Source organism: Ursus maritimus, unplaced genomic scaffold, assembly GCF_017311325.1.
Source record: "Ursus maritimus isolate PB19 unplaced genomic scaffold, ASM1731132v1 scaffold_5, whole genome shotgun sequence".
Lineage (NCBI taxonomy): Eukaryota > Metazoa > Chordata > Mammalia > Carnivora > Ursidae > Ursus > Ursus maritimus.
In genome coordinates this window covers 81,669,937-81,684,854 of record NW_024426663.1, presented here as the reverse complement: position 1 = coordinate 81,684,854, position 14,918 = coordinate 81,669,937, and the positions used below count along the sequence as shown (strand labels likewise).

At 34.9% G+C, this 14,918-nt stretch overlaps 1 protein-coding gene across 1 annotated transcript; it reads left to right on the top strand.

Annotated features, from left to right (window-relative positions):
- The first annotated feature begins 11,936 nt into the window (after positions 1-11,936).
- On the top strand, positions 11,937-12,890 carry LOC103656332 (olfactory receptor 2T11). The gene has a single exon (XM_008683703.1). It carries the CDS (start codon positions 11,937-11,939, stop codon positions 12,888-12,890), a length of 954 nt encoding a protein of 317 aa, XP_008681925.1.
- The last annotated feature ends 2,028 nt before the right edge of the window (positions 12,891-14,918 follow it).

Below are 14,918 nucleotides of genomic sequence, written 5' to 3'. Positions count from 1 at the left end.
GAGCTGAAACCAAGAGTTGGTCACCCAAACAACTGAGCCACCCAGAAGCCCCTGCAACTATCTTTAAAATTGACTTTCATGTTTCCAAATGTTTTCCAGTTTCTTATTAGTGTTCTTTTATTTAAACTTGAAGATGTCCTTTCAGTTTTTCTTGTAAGTCAGGGCTAGTGATAATGAACTCCCTGAACTTTTAATTATATATATATTTTTTGTTAAGTCTTTATCTCTCTGTCATTTTGAAAAACACATTTGGTGGTTAATGTATTCTTGGTTAGCAATTTTGTTTTGTTTTGTTTTGTTTACTTTGTTCTTTCCTTTCAACACTTTGAGTATATTACTTTATCCAGCCTGCAAGTTTTCTGCTAAAATATCCATTGATGAGGACACTTTGTATGTATATTTTTTTCTCTTCCAGCTTTTAAAATTTACTCTGTGTTTGATTTTAACAGTTTTTTATAAGTTAAGTAATAATTTATTATTTAAGTTACTAAATAATAAGCTTGGGGACTCATGAGCTTCATGAACTTGGATTGTTTCCTGCCCCTCTACCTTTATTTTCATTCTGAGATTCAAAAAAATGCATAGTTTTTTTTCAATTGATGATTTCTCATAACTCACATAGGATGTCTTCACTTTCCATCATTTTTTTTTTTCTATTCTGGCTGGATAATTTCAAACAATCTGTTTTGGCTCACAAGTTCTCTGTTTGATTAGGTCTGATATTAATGTTCTCTTTTGAATTTTTAATTGCATTCATTCTGTATTCTTCAGATCCACAATCTTTCTTTGGTTCTTTCTGTAATTTCTGTCTTTGAAGAACTCACTTTGTTTGTGTATTGTTTTCCTGATTTTATTGAACCATCTTTCGGTGTTTCTTTTAACTCACAGAGGCTTTTACAAGAACGATTTTGAATTATTTATTGGATAAAACAGGGATCTCCATTTCTGTGAAGTTGTACTGAAAAACTATGATGTTCTCTTTGTGGTATGATGATTCCATGAATCTTTATGTTTCTTGATGTCTACATGTGACATCTACACATTTAAAGTACTGGACACTTCTAGTCTTTACTGCCTTGCCACTTCAATGAGTCTAATCTTGGGTTTATTTTCTTAAATGATATACTGGACTTTTCTTGAGGCTACACCCTCACCTAAGTGATAACTACATTTCTGTGTGTGTTTACTTTGTGATTATTTATCAATCATACCTCTTCTAATTTTTGCAATTTTCTGTTGTATATTTTAACATACTTTAATTTAAAAATTATTTTATACATATGGTGGGTATCCTTTCCCCTCATTTAAAAGGGATGCCCAGGGATGTTTCCCAGTAATGTTAACAAATTCCTTTTTTTTATTTTTAATTAATAATATTTTTATTATATTATGTTAGTCACTATACAGTACAGAACACAAATTCCTATATTATATTATTTGTGTTAACTAGATTTTCCCCTTTATTAAAAATATATTCTATTGCTTGGGAAATACAATTATACATTATAATAATTTTAAATTAATTTTAAATTACCAACTGCATACTTGTACAAACCAGATATTGTTTATATTAAATAAAATAATTAAATTAAATTAATTAATAATTAAAATAAAATAAATTAATTAATTAAATTTAATTATTTAATTTTTATTTTAATTAAATATTTATTTTTATATTATTATTTTATTGTTTATTGTTTTTATTTTTTATGATATTGTTTTATATTATGTGTTAAAAGTGAAGGAAAATTCTCCAAATTTTAAATCATATTTAAATTTATTTTCTAGTTTTGATTCTGATTTGCTCAAAGTCCTACCAGTATTTACAGAAGTAATTAGCCCCATGTGAGCTGTGGAAGCTGATGTTCAGAGCAAAGAAAATATTGGCTCTCACTAGCAAGAGGCAAATGGGAGCCTCAGAACTATGTTCTCTGAGTTTTTTCTTGTGTTTTTGTGCCAAATCTTGTCATTAATTGATAAACAATTTCCAAAGAAGAGAAGCATGTGGTACAATGAGCACTTTCTAGCTTATTAATCCTGGTGATAAACTGGGAAAAAATTCCTCTGAGAGTGACATGTTAATAAAACCCATGTTCATTTTCTGTCAGATACCAGCTAGGCTGGTCTACCAAAGACCTGATGATGCATGTTGAAGGGCAGTCATGCCTTCTCTGGTTTCTTTCTACAGGTGAGAGATATGGACATGAAATTAATTGAACTCTTGCTTCCACAGATTTATTTTACTTATACAGAAATTAAAAAGTATATTTATATAATGTAAAAATTGAAATAATGGTTGGTATAAAGTTTAATTATTAAATGCTTTATTAAATACCCAGGAAGTTTTTAGAAATAAAGGAATAATAAGTAAAACTAAAAATATTTAATGTCCAGAAACGAATACAGATTTCTTTTCCCTAGAAAGTGGCAGTACACCTTTGCCAAGTTAGATTTGGAAAAAGTCCTCCTAATAGCTATGATAATAGCATGAAATAAATGTTCAAAACTTCAGATACTGACTGTATACAGAAGTTATTTTCATGAGGCAGGACAATTGTAATGGATAATTTCATGGCATTGAAATGTCATTTGACTATGATTCATAATATACAGCCAGTATTTTTTCATTTGGAATTGCATTAAGTATAGATTGTATTAAACCTGCATACCACATACCTACCATGGTCTTGCCAAATATTTAGCAACAATCTCAGGGAGTTTGCCTTTCAAAATCCGAAAGACTTAATTTTTGAGTAAATGTTTAAGGTTTATTCTATTCTATTATATCTCCTGGGTTTCTACAATTAAATAAAGACATAAAGCTGATAAATCCATACCTATAGCATCAACTCTTGATTATCTAGCATTGCTTTATTTCATTTTCTTTGATTAGATTTTAAGTTCATTCTGTTATATAGATTTTATTCATTACATAAGAAAGGGCAGGGATCTTCATTTTGATCTATGATGTACCCCAAGCTCCAAGAAGTATCCCTGAGGGGCGCCTGGGTGGCACAGCGGTTGAGCGTCTGCCTTCGGCTCAGGGCATGATCCCGGCGATCTGGGATCGAGCCCCACATCAGGCTCTTCTGCTATGAGCCTGCTTCTTCCTCTCCCACTCCCCCTGCTTGTGTTCCCTCTCTCGCTGGCTGTCTCTATCTCTGTCGAATAAATAAATAAAATCTTTAAAAAAAAAGTATCCCTGATATAGAAAATGTGCTAAAAATAGTTGAATAAATGAACACTTTTTAAATTTAAGAATAATTAGTATGCAAAAATATTTGGGTTTCGGGGCACTTCTCTGGCTCAATTGGAAGAGCATGCAAGTCTTGATCTCAGGGTCATGAGTTTGAACCCCACATTGAGAGAGATTACTTAAGTAAAATTTTAAAAATAATACTTTGAAAAAAATTTTCCCTATCTCCTGGGAATACCAAGTTTGAAGACTTGTAGTAGAAACTGTAGATCAATAGAATTAGGTGTGATTTATAAGCTCACATTTCATACATGTCAAGGATGAAGGTGAAAGCAAAAGAATAAACTAAATTCTTTCCAACACCACCAATTCTGATGTCATTTCTATTTAAATTCTTTTTAAAAATATTATTTATTTATTTATTTGACAGAGAGACAGCCAGTGAGAGAGGGATCACAAGCAGGGGGAGTGGGAGAGGAAGAAGCAGGCTCCCAGCGGAGGAGCCTGATGCGGGGCTAGATCCCAAAACGCTGGGATCACGCCCTGTGCTGAAGGCAGATGCTTAAGGACTGCGTTACCCAGGCACCCCATCTATAAATTCTTTAATGTTGTAGCTCCTGCAAAGAAAGCATGGCTGGCTTTTGCTAGATTTGTGACAGATAACCATTTTCCTTTTGAGGAAACAGGAGGTATGTGTCATAGGTAGGCATTTGCTTAGTTGTGGAGACGAAAAGACACTTCCTTCCATATTAATTGAAAACTTAGATGTTAAAATGAGGTTTAGGATTCTATATTTCAGTTGATACCAAAGTTGTTCTTCTCCTGAACTTCCAGTGTTTAACTGCAATGAGTAGTGATTTTAATAAGTATCCAATAAACTTAGAAAGATAAAATCAGGAAATATATTTGAATATAGCTTAATCTATGTCTCTGGAACTTAGTTTTTGCAGAGATGATGAAACAGCAGTAGAGACAGTCACTTTCTTGACTCCTTAGATAAATTGTGGAGAAACTTTTTTCATGAGCGAAAAAGAAAAAGTATATATAAATTTAACCAAACTCAGAGCTGCCTGCATATAATGGTTCTTTCTAATTTGAAAGATTGTAAAAAATGTGTGAGTATTTTTAAGAACAAGATTATATGCTGTGTATATATTAAGTAGTAAGACCAGTATCAAGAGAGAATAAATAAATAAATAAATAAATAAATAAATAATAAAGATGGTCTTATACTCTTAAATTTATAACCTAAAATTTACATAATTTGCAATCACTTTTACTATCATGTCTACCTTAAATATAGGGAAAATTAGAGTAAAGGAATTTAAGTGATGGAAACAAGGTGATTTATTGGCAATTTTAAAATTAAATAATTAATATTGTTTTCTTACTCTGAGGCCTGTTCTCTCTCCATAATTATCAAACTGGAGAGTTATTTGTTTTCAGTAAGGGGAAATCCTATAATTTATAGTCAATACTTTGATAGCATTATTAAGTGCCCAGTACTGTTATAAGCTCCTTACACAGACTCCACAATAAATTGAAGACTTGGGTTACTTTGATGCCCTTTGGCCAGTGAGGAACTTGAGGAGTGACTTCCCTGGTGTCATATGGCTAATAAGTGGCAGACCTGGATTTTCACCCAGGCCATTGAGGTACAGATTCTGTCTAAGGATTAGATTAAACTGTACCAGGAGTAAAGGATAAAGTGGCATCTTAGAGTTTGTGATTTTAGAAAACTTGGGAATTTAAACTAGCAAATTGGAGTTGTTTATACCAATGTTAAGTGTCAATTATTTGGGGGCATTCTTTTGTATGTATCTCTCCTTTCTTTGATAATTATTTTAATTTTCTAACACATTATGTATTTAAAAATTTATATTTTCTGACTTTTCGATGTGTGTATGCTAGTAAGTCTCTCTGAATTTAGCTTACAATAACTAACATGCATATTTTAAGATTATAATAATTTATTTCAGGTGGCATTTTGTAGTACAAGGTTTAACAGTTGGGAGGAATGTGATGAATTTTTTTTTCAGATTTGGGAGGAGATGTGGGCAGGGTTCTGGTGTAAGTTCATCCCAGCCTTGTCATCCTCTTAATATTTAAAGACTGAGATGTGGAAAATTATATGTATTAATTGTCCAAGTTTTGAATAAGAAGCTTATCCTTTGACTTAAAGTAATTTCTTTTTACACATATAATCCACACTTGTAGGAAGACAGAAAATATGATCCAGAAGAAACTGATGTCACTTGAATCTCCATCATCAGTGAAAACGTGGATTTATATCATAATTTCATATATGTATATATATGTTTATATATATACATTAAACTACATATAGTTTTATGTATATATAAATGTATATCTACTTATCACATATATATTATTGATATATATACATATATATGATAAGGAAATTGTAAATGTGTCACCTTTTTTAACTTAATAACAAAACTGTCATACCATGCTCATGATTATAGATCCACCTTACATCCCAATAGTTGCTTGAAATTCTATTATGAATTCTAATATTAAGAGATAAATTATTTTTATGTGTCCAATTGCAGCTGCTTATATTTCTTTTGCTTTCCTACTATTGCAAACAAGACCAAGGTAAAAATTTTTATATATTGCCCACTTATCTCTTGATTTCCGTTTAAAATTTCCTACCAGCAGAAGTTTATACACATTATTTTTAAGATCCTGATATTCGATCCGTGCTCTCTCAAACAAAAATAATGCCCACTCCCATTCTCATCAACAATTTATGAGCACCACCCCCCCTTAATACTCAATGTTGAAACAACCCGGCTGTCAACTAGAGGTTTAATTTGAATAAGATTGGCAGCTCAAAATTCATTTCTATACCCTGTGGCCTGTGCTACAGAAGAGAAAATAACCAGTACTCCAAGCATCTAGCCTGTTGAGGAAGATTTTGGGGCCTGTACTATAGGGAAGAGTCAGAGTGAGTCGAGCTAAAGTTCCAACCATCTAACTTTGGACATCCAATGCCTAGCTGTCCACAGTCAGACCAACAACTTTGCATTGCATAGCCTTACACAACACATGAGTTAGAGGAATGTAACACCAAGTGCACAGTGATTCATACGTATTCCGGGGAGGAAGTGGTGGGAGTTGTTTTTATGGATTCACCAACAAAATCCAGAGATTTCAACCTCGCTGGAAACAGAGGGAAGAACACCTTGATTTTCCAATGATATTAAACTTGATAACTAACTCTGATCATACTCAAGTAAGGAATAATCATATTGAAAAGTCTGTTAATATGGAACCAATGACCTAAATCAACTGTGGGGAAGCTCTCGGAGTACCTCCACCTGTAGAGAGGTTTTGGTTTAAGAGAGTGATGTATTATGTTAGACACAACTGTAACAGGTTTGAGGTCTGATCGCAGACGTAGCATTTTACTTTAAGTCTTTTTTTAAGTGTTTTTTTTTTAATTTTTTACAATTTTTTAAGTAGGCTCCACACCCAATGTGGGGCTGAAATCATGACTCCAAGATCAAGAGGCACATGCCCCACAGACTGAGCCAGCCAGGTACCCCTAAAATGTTAAAGACTTATCATTCCTCCCAATTTAGGAACATCGATATCTATTATCTATCTATCTATCTCTCTATCATCTATCTATCTATCTATCTATCTATCTATCTATCTATCTATCTATCTATCTATCTATCATCTATCTATCATCTATCATCTATATGCATGCAGTAGAAAAGGGAAATTATGTTTAAAAAACTTGATAATTTGGGGCGCCTGGGTGGCACAGTCATTAAGCATCTGCCTTTAGCTCAGGGCGTGATCCCAGCGTTCTGGGATCAAGCCCCACATCAGGCTTCTCCGCTGGGAGCCTTTTTCTTCCTCTCCCACTCCCTCTGCTTGTGTTCCCTCTCTCGCTGGCTGTCTCTGTCAAATAAATAAATAAAATCTTTAAAAAAAACTTGATAATTTAACTCATGGTTTTAGATTTGTAAATCATTGGTAAGATCTCTTTAGTAACATTTCAGTTTATGCCACAATGAGTTAATTTGAGTTCACGCCTTCATGTAATTTTTGAAATGTCTTTGTTGTTTATTCTTCATTCAATTTTAATAGTCTTGTCCTCATGGGTCACTTATTTATTTGTGTTAACTCTGCCACTTCCCCCTGACACACATGGAGGTTTTCTTTCAAATGTGGATCTTCAAAGGAAATATGGTGTCATCTTTACAGAGCTGCATATGTAATGATGGCTATACTGGTGAACCACTGGGAGTAGGACTATTGGATAGGCATTATTATGTCTGCTTGAAGATAAGTAGTTGCCCTCAGCTGTGAATGTTCAGCAGTGAGAATTGTGTCTGGTGTTTGGAAGATCATTCCCAAGTTACATTCAGTGAGGACTTTTTTTTTTCTTTTTCTTTTTTTCCTCCCTCTCTTCCCCCACCCCATGGACGTTGAAATAGGAAATCAGATATCTATGGGCAAACGTGATTCTTAGAGATCGCCCAGAAGTTAGCACTTTGTATTCCCGGAAATAATGAACTTCGTTTGTTACTTTGTAACATTGTTGAAAACTTTGACCAGAAATCCAAAACTTTTTTTAACAGGATTATGGTTTTGCAGCCTGTATTAATGTGACTTGTCTTAGACAACTGTAAATATAAAAGATGATTAAAAAGATATTGTACATTAGGGTCAGATGAGTGTAACAGTGGAGAGTATGAAAAACAAAGTCCTGCTACTTGAACCAGGCCCAAATTTGCCACTTGCCCTCCTGTGCCTCAGTTTCTCCAACTGAAAAATAGTGATAATTATACTAACTGACCCCATAGAGGTGTTGTGTAAAGTAACTACATCAAAACACTAGAGCATGTGAAGAGATGCTTGGCATAGAGTGCATGGGTCCTGGCTAATTTGTTATTAGCAATATTCCTCAATTATACATGTTTAAAAGCTAATAAAATTATTTATTGGTGTGGCTGCCATAATAAATTACCACTAACTTTAAATGACACAAATTCATTTTCTTTCAATTCTGGAGGTCACAAGTCAAAAAAGGGACATAATAGGCTAAAATCAAGGAGGTCTGTACTCATTTCTGAAGGCCTTGGAGGAGAGTCCTTTTTTTTTTTTTTAAGCATTTTTCAGATTCTAGAGACCGCTCAATTCCTTGCATCATGGTCCTCTTCATCTTCAAAGCCAGTGTTTGAATCATTTGGATCTCTGTTCATAATACCACATCTCCTCTGGTTTCTGCCTCCCTCTTTTCTATCTCCCACTTATAAGGAACATTGTATTTACACTGAGCACAATAGGACATTCCAGAATAATCCCTCTCTCTCCCTCTCTCTCTCTCTCTCTCTCTCTCTTTCTCTCTCTTTTTAAGTAGGCTCCTTGTCCAGGGTGGAGCCCAACACAGGGCTTGAATTCATCACCCTGAGATCAAGACCTGAGCCAATATCATGACTTGGATGTTTAACCTACTGAGCCAACCAGGCACTTCCAGAACAATCTCCTTTTAATCACGTCTGCAAAATCTGTTTTGCCAAATAAGGGAACATATTCATAGTCTTAGAATTAGGACATAGGGATCTTTGAGTGGGGTATGGACATTATTCTGCCTAGTACAACTGGTTTTATCTATCATTAATTTAAATATATTATAGCTTTGTTAAGTTTAATAAAATACAAAATTTATAGAAACATGTTTTAAGATGCATTTTTTTTCTGCTAATAGGAGACAGATATAAACCACGGCTAAGAAAAAACATTCACAATGATTTTCTGTCCTTTTGCCTGTATGATTTAGAGTGAGTTCTAACTATGTTATTAGCATCCACAATACAATATCTGGAGGGATAATAACATCTGCAGATACAGTTATCTTGTACACAATAATTGGGACACAATGAATGAACTGCTATTACAGCATGGGCAGATTCAGAAAGGAGAGAAAGAGGTGAGTCCCTTGTGTGCTGAAAATTTGTTCTGATGTCTGACTGTGTCCAAAATAGTATGTTGATTTTAAGTCACTGACAGTGATTATCTCAAATTTGTATATGTGAAACCTCAATGATTAAGATGTAAAATTTGTATTGCTGTTTTATCCTAGAAACTTGTGAAATATTTTTGTTTCCTAGAAATAACTTTCCTATTAGAAAATGTGGGTAAATCCTATCTTATGGCAATTTTATTTTGGTTTGAAGATAAACACAAGGGCCTGGCATTGAATTTTTATTTTTTATGTTATGTTAGCCACCATACAGTACATCATTATGTTAGCCACCATACAGTTTTTGATGTGGTGTTCCATGATTCATTATTTGTGTATAACACCCAGTGCTCATTACAACATGTGCCCTCTGTAATACCCATCGCTGGGCTAATATATTTTTTTAAATTTTCCTTTAGCATATTTTATAGATCATATTCATGTGGATTTTAAAGAAATTTTACAAGAAATGGTTCACTTAAAGGGCAAAAAAACAAAGCAATTTGCATTTCAGTAAACTATATATGCTTAACAATCATTTATTTAAATAATCAACAAATATTTGCCATGTTCCAGGCATCTTTTATATTCTGGAAGCACACAGTAAACAAAATAGGCAGACTACCTTATTCATATTGAGACTCTTTCAGTGACAGGAGACAAGTACAAAATGAAATGAATATATATGTTAAGTGGTGGAAAAGAATATAAAAACAATAGTCATCAAGAACTATAAGAATAGACCCCTCTGAGAAGGTGGGCTTGAAGCAAAGTCTTGAATGACATGAGGGTGACAGTCACAGATGTGGGGAGGAGAACCAGGCCTGGGTCACAGCAGAGACAAAAGCTGTGGACTGGAGACACACCCAGAGTGGGGACAAAGGATTGGCAGGGAGTCCATATGGGATTTGCAGCACTGAAGGAAGCAGAAAATGATTTGAAAGGATTAATGTGTTACAATATGGTGTGTCTTGAAGTGAAATATGAAGTTTCATAGTAGAGCTTTGAGCAGGATTTGACCTACTCTGATGTAGATTTTTTTAAAGATTTTATTTATTTACTTGACAGATGGAGAGAGAGCACAAGCCAGGGAAGTCACAGAGGGAGAGGAAGAAGCAGGTTCTCTGCTGAGCAGGGAGCCAAATGTGATGTGGAGCTCAATCCCAAGGCCCTGGGATCATGACCCGAGCCAAAGGCAGAAGTTTAAAAAAACTGAGACACCCAGGTGCCCCTCTGATGTAGATTTTTAAGATCACTTTGCTCTGCTGAGGTTAGACTAAAATTAGACAAGAGAGAGAGAGAGAGCAGGGAGATAGCAGGAAAGCTACCAGAATAACCTAGATGAAATATGGCTGGAGCATTTCCTTTATGAAGTGCAACAAATGTCCTAACCCTTTGTGATGTTGTGTTGCATAACTAATTTAGTTTTGTTGTTGTTGTTGTTGTTTTGTTTTCCTGGCATAAAGCTCCTAAAACCCTCTGAATTTCCTAAATGGAAATAGCTATGTAGATGTCTTTTGTTATTCATAAAAGACCCTCCTACCACCCCTTAGTTTATGCTAATGAGGTGACTTATTGAAATTTCCTAAGAATCAGGGTTGGTTTCCAGGAAACTAACCAAAATTAAAGGTTTGCAGTTTTTAAACCTCCACCTTTCATATATCCAAGGAAAGGATCTAGAAGTTTCATTAATCACTGATGGCCAGTGATCTGATCAATCATGCCAAAATAATCAAGCACCCATAAAAATCCAAAAGGATGGGGGATTCAGAGAGCTTCTGAACATATGGAGTTGCCAAGAGAATGGCACATCTAGAGAGGGCAATGAAGCTCCCAGTCTTTTCCTGCACATCTTATGTATCTCCTCTACCTTATTGTTCCTTAGTTATATACTAGTCAATATAGTAATTAAAATATTTTCCAATCCAAAAAATTAGTTGAACCCATGGATGAGGTCATGAAAACCTTCTATTTATAGCCAGTGGTTCTGAAGCTCAAGTGATAAGCTCTATTTGGCCATTGTTATTTGATTTGGGGAACAGTATTGTGGGACTAAGCCCTTAAACAGTGAGATACTAAGCTATCTTCATGTAGATAGTTTGAGTATTGTATTAAATTGTAGGACACCCAGCTGGTTGTCTGGAGAGTTGGATATTGTTTATTATGGGGAATAAAACCTTACAAATTTGGTGACCAAAAGTGTCAGAGGTAAAATAATGAGAATAGAGGAAACACATACAGGGTGTTTGTTTTTTCCTTTACATTCAACACTTCCTAAATAATTCCTTTTTCTCACCTTTGGCCATTCAAATAATCAGTGAATCAATGAGACTGCTACCAGTATTGACTTAGCTCTACTATAGACTGGACAACATTCTGGATGCCAGAAATTCAGAGAGTGAATAGGAGATATGTTGAACTATAATCCAGGTATAGCAAATACCAACTTTTTTATGCAGTTAGCGTAATCTATGTATTGCAGCATGAACATAAACACAATATAAAAAGTGTTGCTCTCCAACAAAGAGAATAGATCTATAGTTTCTAACTTAAGATGTGCCTCTTGGTCTGTTCCTTTTTCTCTAGCATTTTGCCTTGGAAAATTTCAGCCCAGCCAGTACTCTCTGAGGTGTCATCTCCATTTTAAGTTTCATCCATATTGAAAGTGTCTTCTCTCCTTTTCCTTCCTGGTCTTTGTGGCTTTCTGCTCTGCTGGAGCTGTCATCAACAAAGTCAATGAAGAATATCACTTTATCCTCTGACTTTATCCTCCTGGGGCTTCTGGTGAACAATAAAGCTACAGGAATTGTCTTTGCTGTTATTTTTGCTATCTTTGTGGTGGCTGTAACGGCAAATTTGGTCATGATATTCTTGATTCAGGTGGACTCCCGTCTCCATACTCCTATGTATTTCCTGCTCAGCCAGCTATCCATTATGGACACCCTTTTCATTTGTACCACTGTCCCAAAACTTCTGGTCGACATGGTTTCTAAAGAGAAGACCATTTCCTTTGTAGGTTGTGGCATCCAGATCTTCCTCTACTTGACCATGATTGGCTCAGAGTTCTTTCTCTTGGGCCTCATGGCCTATGACCGATATGTGGCTGTCTGTAACCCTCTTAGGTATCCAGTCTTGATGAACCGCAGGGTATGTCTCCTTCTGGCTGCTGGTGCCTGGTTTGGTGGGTCTCTGGATGGCTTTCTTCTCACCCCCATCACCATGAATGTCCCCTACTGTGGCTCCCGCAGTATCAACCATTTTTTCTGTGAGATCCCTGCAGTTCTCAAACTAGCCTGTGCTGACACATCCTTGTATGAAACCCTAATGTACATCTGCTGTGTACTCATGTTGCTCATCCCTATCTCTATCATCTCAACCTCCTATTCTCTCATCTTGTTAACTGTCCACCAAATGCGCTCTTCTGAAGGCCGAAAGAAAGCCTTTACTACTTGTTCTTCCCACTTGACTGTAGTCAGCATTTTCTATGGTGCTGCCTTCTACACTTATGTTCTGCCCCAGTCTTTTCATACTCCGGAGCAGGACAAGGTAGTGTCAGCCTTCTATACCATTGTCACACCCATGCTCAATCCTCTTATCTACAGCCTCAGAAACAAGGATGTCATGGGGGCATTTAAAAAGATATTTTCACAATACTCATCTGTTAAAAAAGTATCCACAAGTGATGCTTAAGGATTCAATAAACTGACAATAGGGCTTCCCTTAAGAACATTCTCTATCGTCCTGTTTCAAAGGTGACTATTTGGTCAGCTGTCAAAGATTACTTACAATTGGCAATTAAGAGGATTTATCATGGCTGCTTTCTTGTTACCAGGGGAGGGAACCAAAGATTTTTTGTTAGTTATGTAGATACATTTTGGCTACCTATCAACAATAAGATATTATTACATAGATTAAAGAATTCCCCTGATTCTGGTTCTTGACTCTCAGACTAAATAAAGGGGAAAAAGTGTATCCTAGAGTTCATAGCAAATCTTTGCAGGTTCCTTTCACACTTAACCCTGGAACACCTTTCAAAGCTAACAAATTTTGTTGCCAATAATTATGTGATTGTTTTTGTATTAATAAAATAAGACAATGTCAATTCACAAGTTACAAAGGATAGAAATCACACAATTTTATTCAGGTCTTTATTTATTGGCTTAGCCTCAGGGGATTTTAACCTCTATGATCATTTTCATAGCACTTGTATTAAAAAATAGTGACTTTCAAATACTAGGCCACGGTAAATAGTGAGTGAGCTAAACCAACTGAATATTGAATGTCTAAGCATTACATACCTACTCAAAAGGGATAGACTCTAATATTTAACATCAAAGGGAATTACTGTGCTTTTTTTTCCCATATTATTTTAATAGCAGAATTCTAGGAAATTTAACATCTATAGAAAGAAAATTTACATTGCCCAATTTTGTATGATTCATCAGCAGGACTTGGATGCAATTCAGATTTGTTTGGAGTGAGATGGAAAACTTTTGAAGAATTTTCTGTATAAATATAACTTGATAAGATGTACATTTTTATGTGAACTGTTTTATGCACACTGCCACACTGTGTCTGTAGTGTGGAATATAGAACGGGGAACTAGATTGCATGCAAGAAGACAATTTAGGAATCTTCAAATGAAAGAAAAGAAGGATTGATTTGGGTAGTTACACAAGAGGATTTAGCTCATGGAAAGGATGACTGTTAGGAAAGAAAAATGAAAGATAAGTTAATTGACCTCAAGGGAAAGGAAACTAGGATTTCTACTTACTAAGATTTTGAAAACTTTTAGAGTGACAGGATCAAGTAGGAGCAGCCAAAAATTTAGTTGTTGAGAAACTTCTGAAATGTCTGTTAGATATAAGAGAACAATTGGGGTTCAGATTGTAGTTAAGGCCTGAAGGTCTAAATTTGGTAGTCTTCAGAATAGAAAGAATATTTAAAGGCATAGGGTTAGCTGAAACTTAGGTAACAGTAAAGATTTAGCACTAAGGCAACTGTTCAGCTGGAGAGAAAGTGAGACAAGAAACAGCAATTGATGGAGTAAAAAGAAGTAATATCTCAGATAGAAGTGAGGAAACTTCACAACTGGAATGTAATCAACTGCACTAGATGCTGTTTCTTGTTGTATTACAATGTGAGCTTTGAGTTGGCCACTATATTTGTCAACACAAAGATCAATTATTACCTTAATAAAAGCAATTCCAATGAAATTTTGCTCCAAGAGGATTCAGAGTAAATTAGAAGGGGAGAAAATGGACAGGATGACTAGAGTACAAGAACATTTTTTTTTTTAATGAGAGCAGATAAATGGAGCAATAGCTAGAAAGGGATATGATATCAATGTGTTTTTCTTGTTGTAGAATATTGCAGATATGTTAAAGGGATTAATTTACCCAAAGCATAAATTGATAATGGATTAAAAAAAATGGAGGAAGGTTCTTCCAGAAGATGACCTTTGAGAGAGACAGAGAGCATAGAAACCAATTTAAAAGTAAAGAGGTTGATTTTTTTTTTTGAGTTAGCATGGCCAATTCATTTACTATAGCAGTAAGAAAGGCTGAGCATAGGTGATACAAGTAAGTTCTCCTCTGATTTATTCTATGTTCTCAGTGTAATTAGAATCAGGGAGAACTTCTACTTGTGAAAGGGAGGAATGATTGCTAAAAATTTGAGAAGAGAAGAAAAACATTTTGGAGACCAGTTGAGTAAATG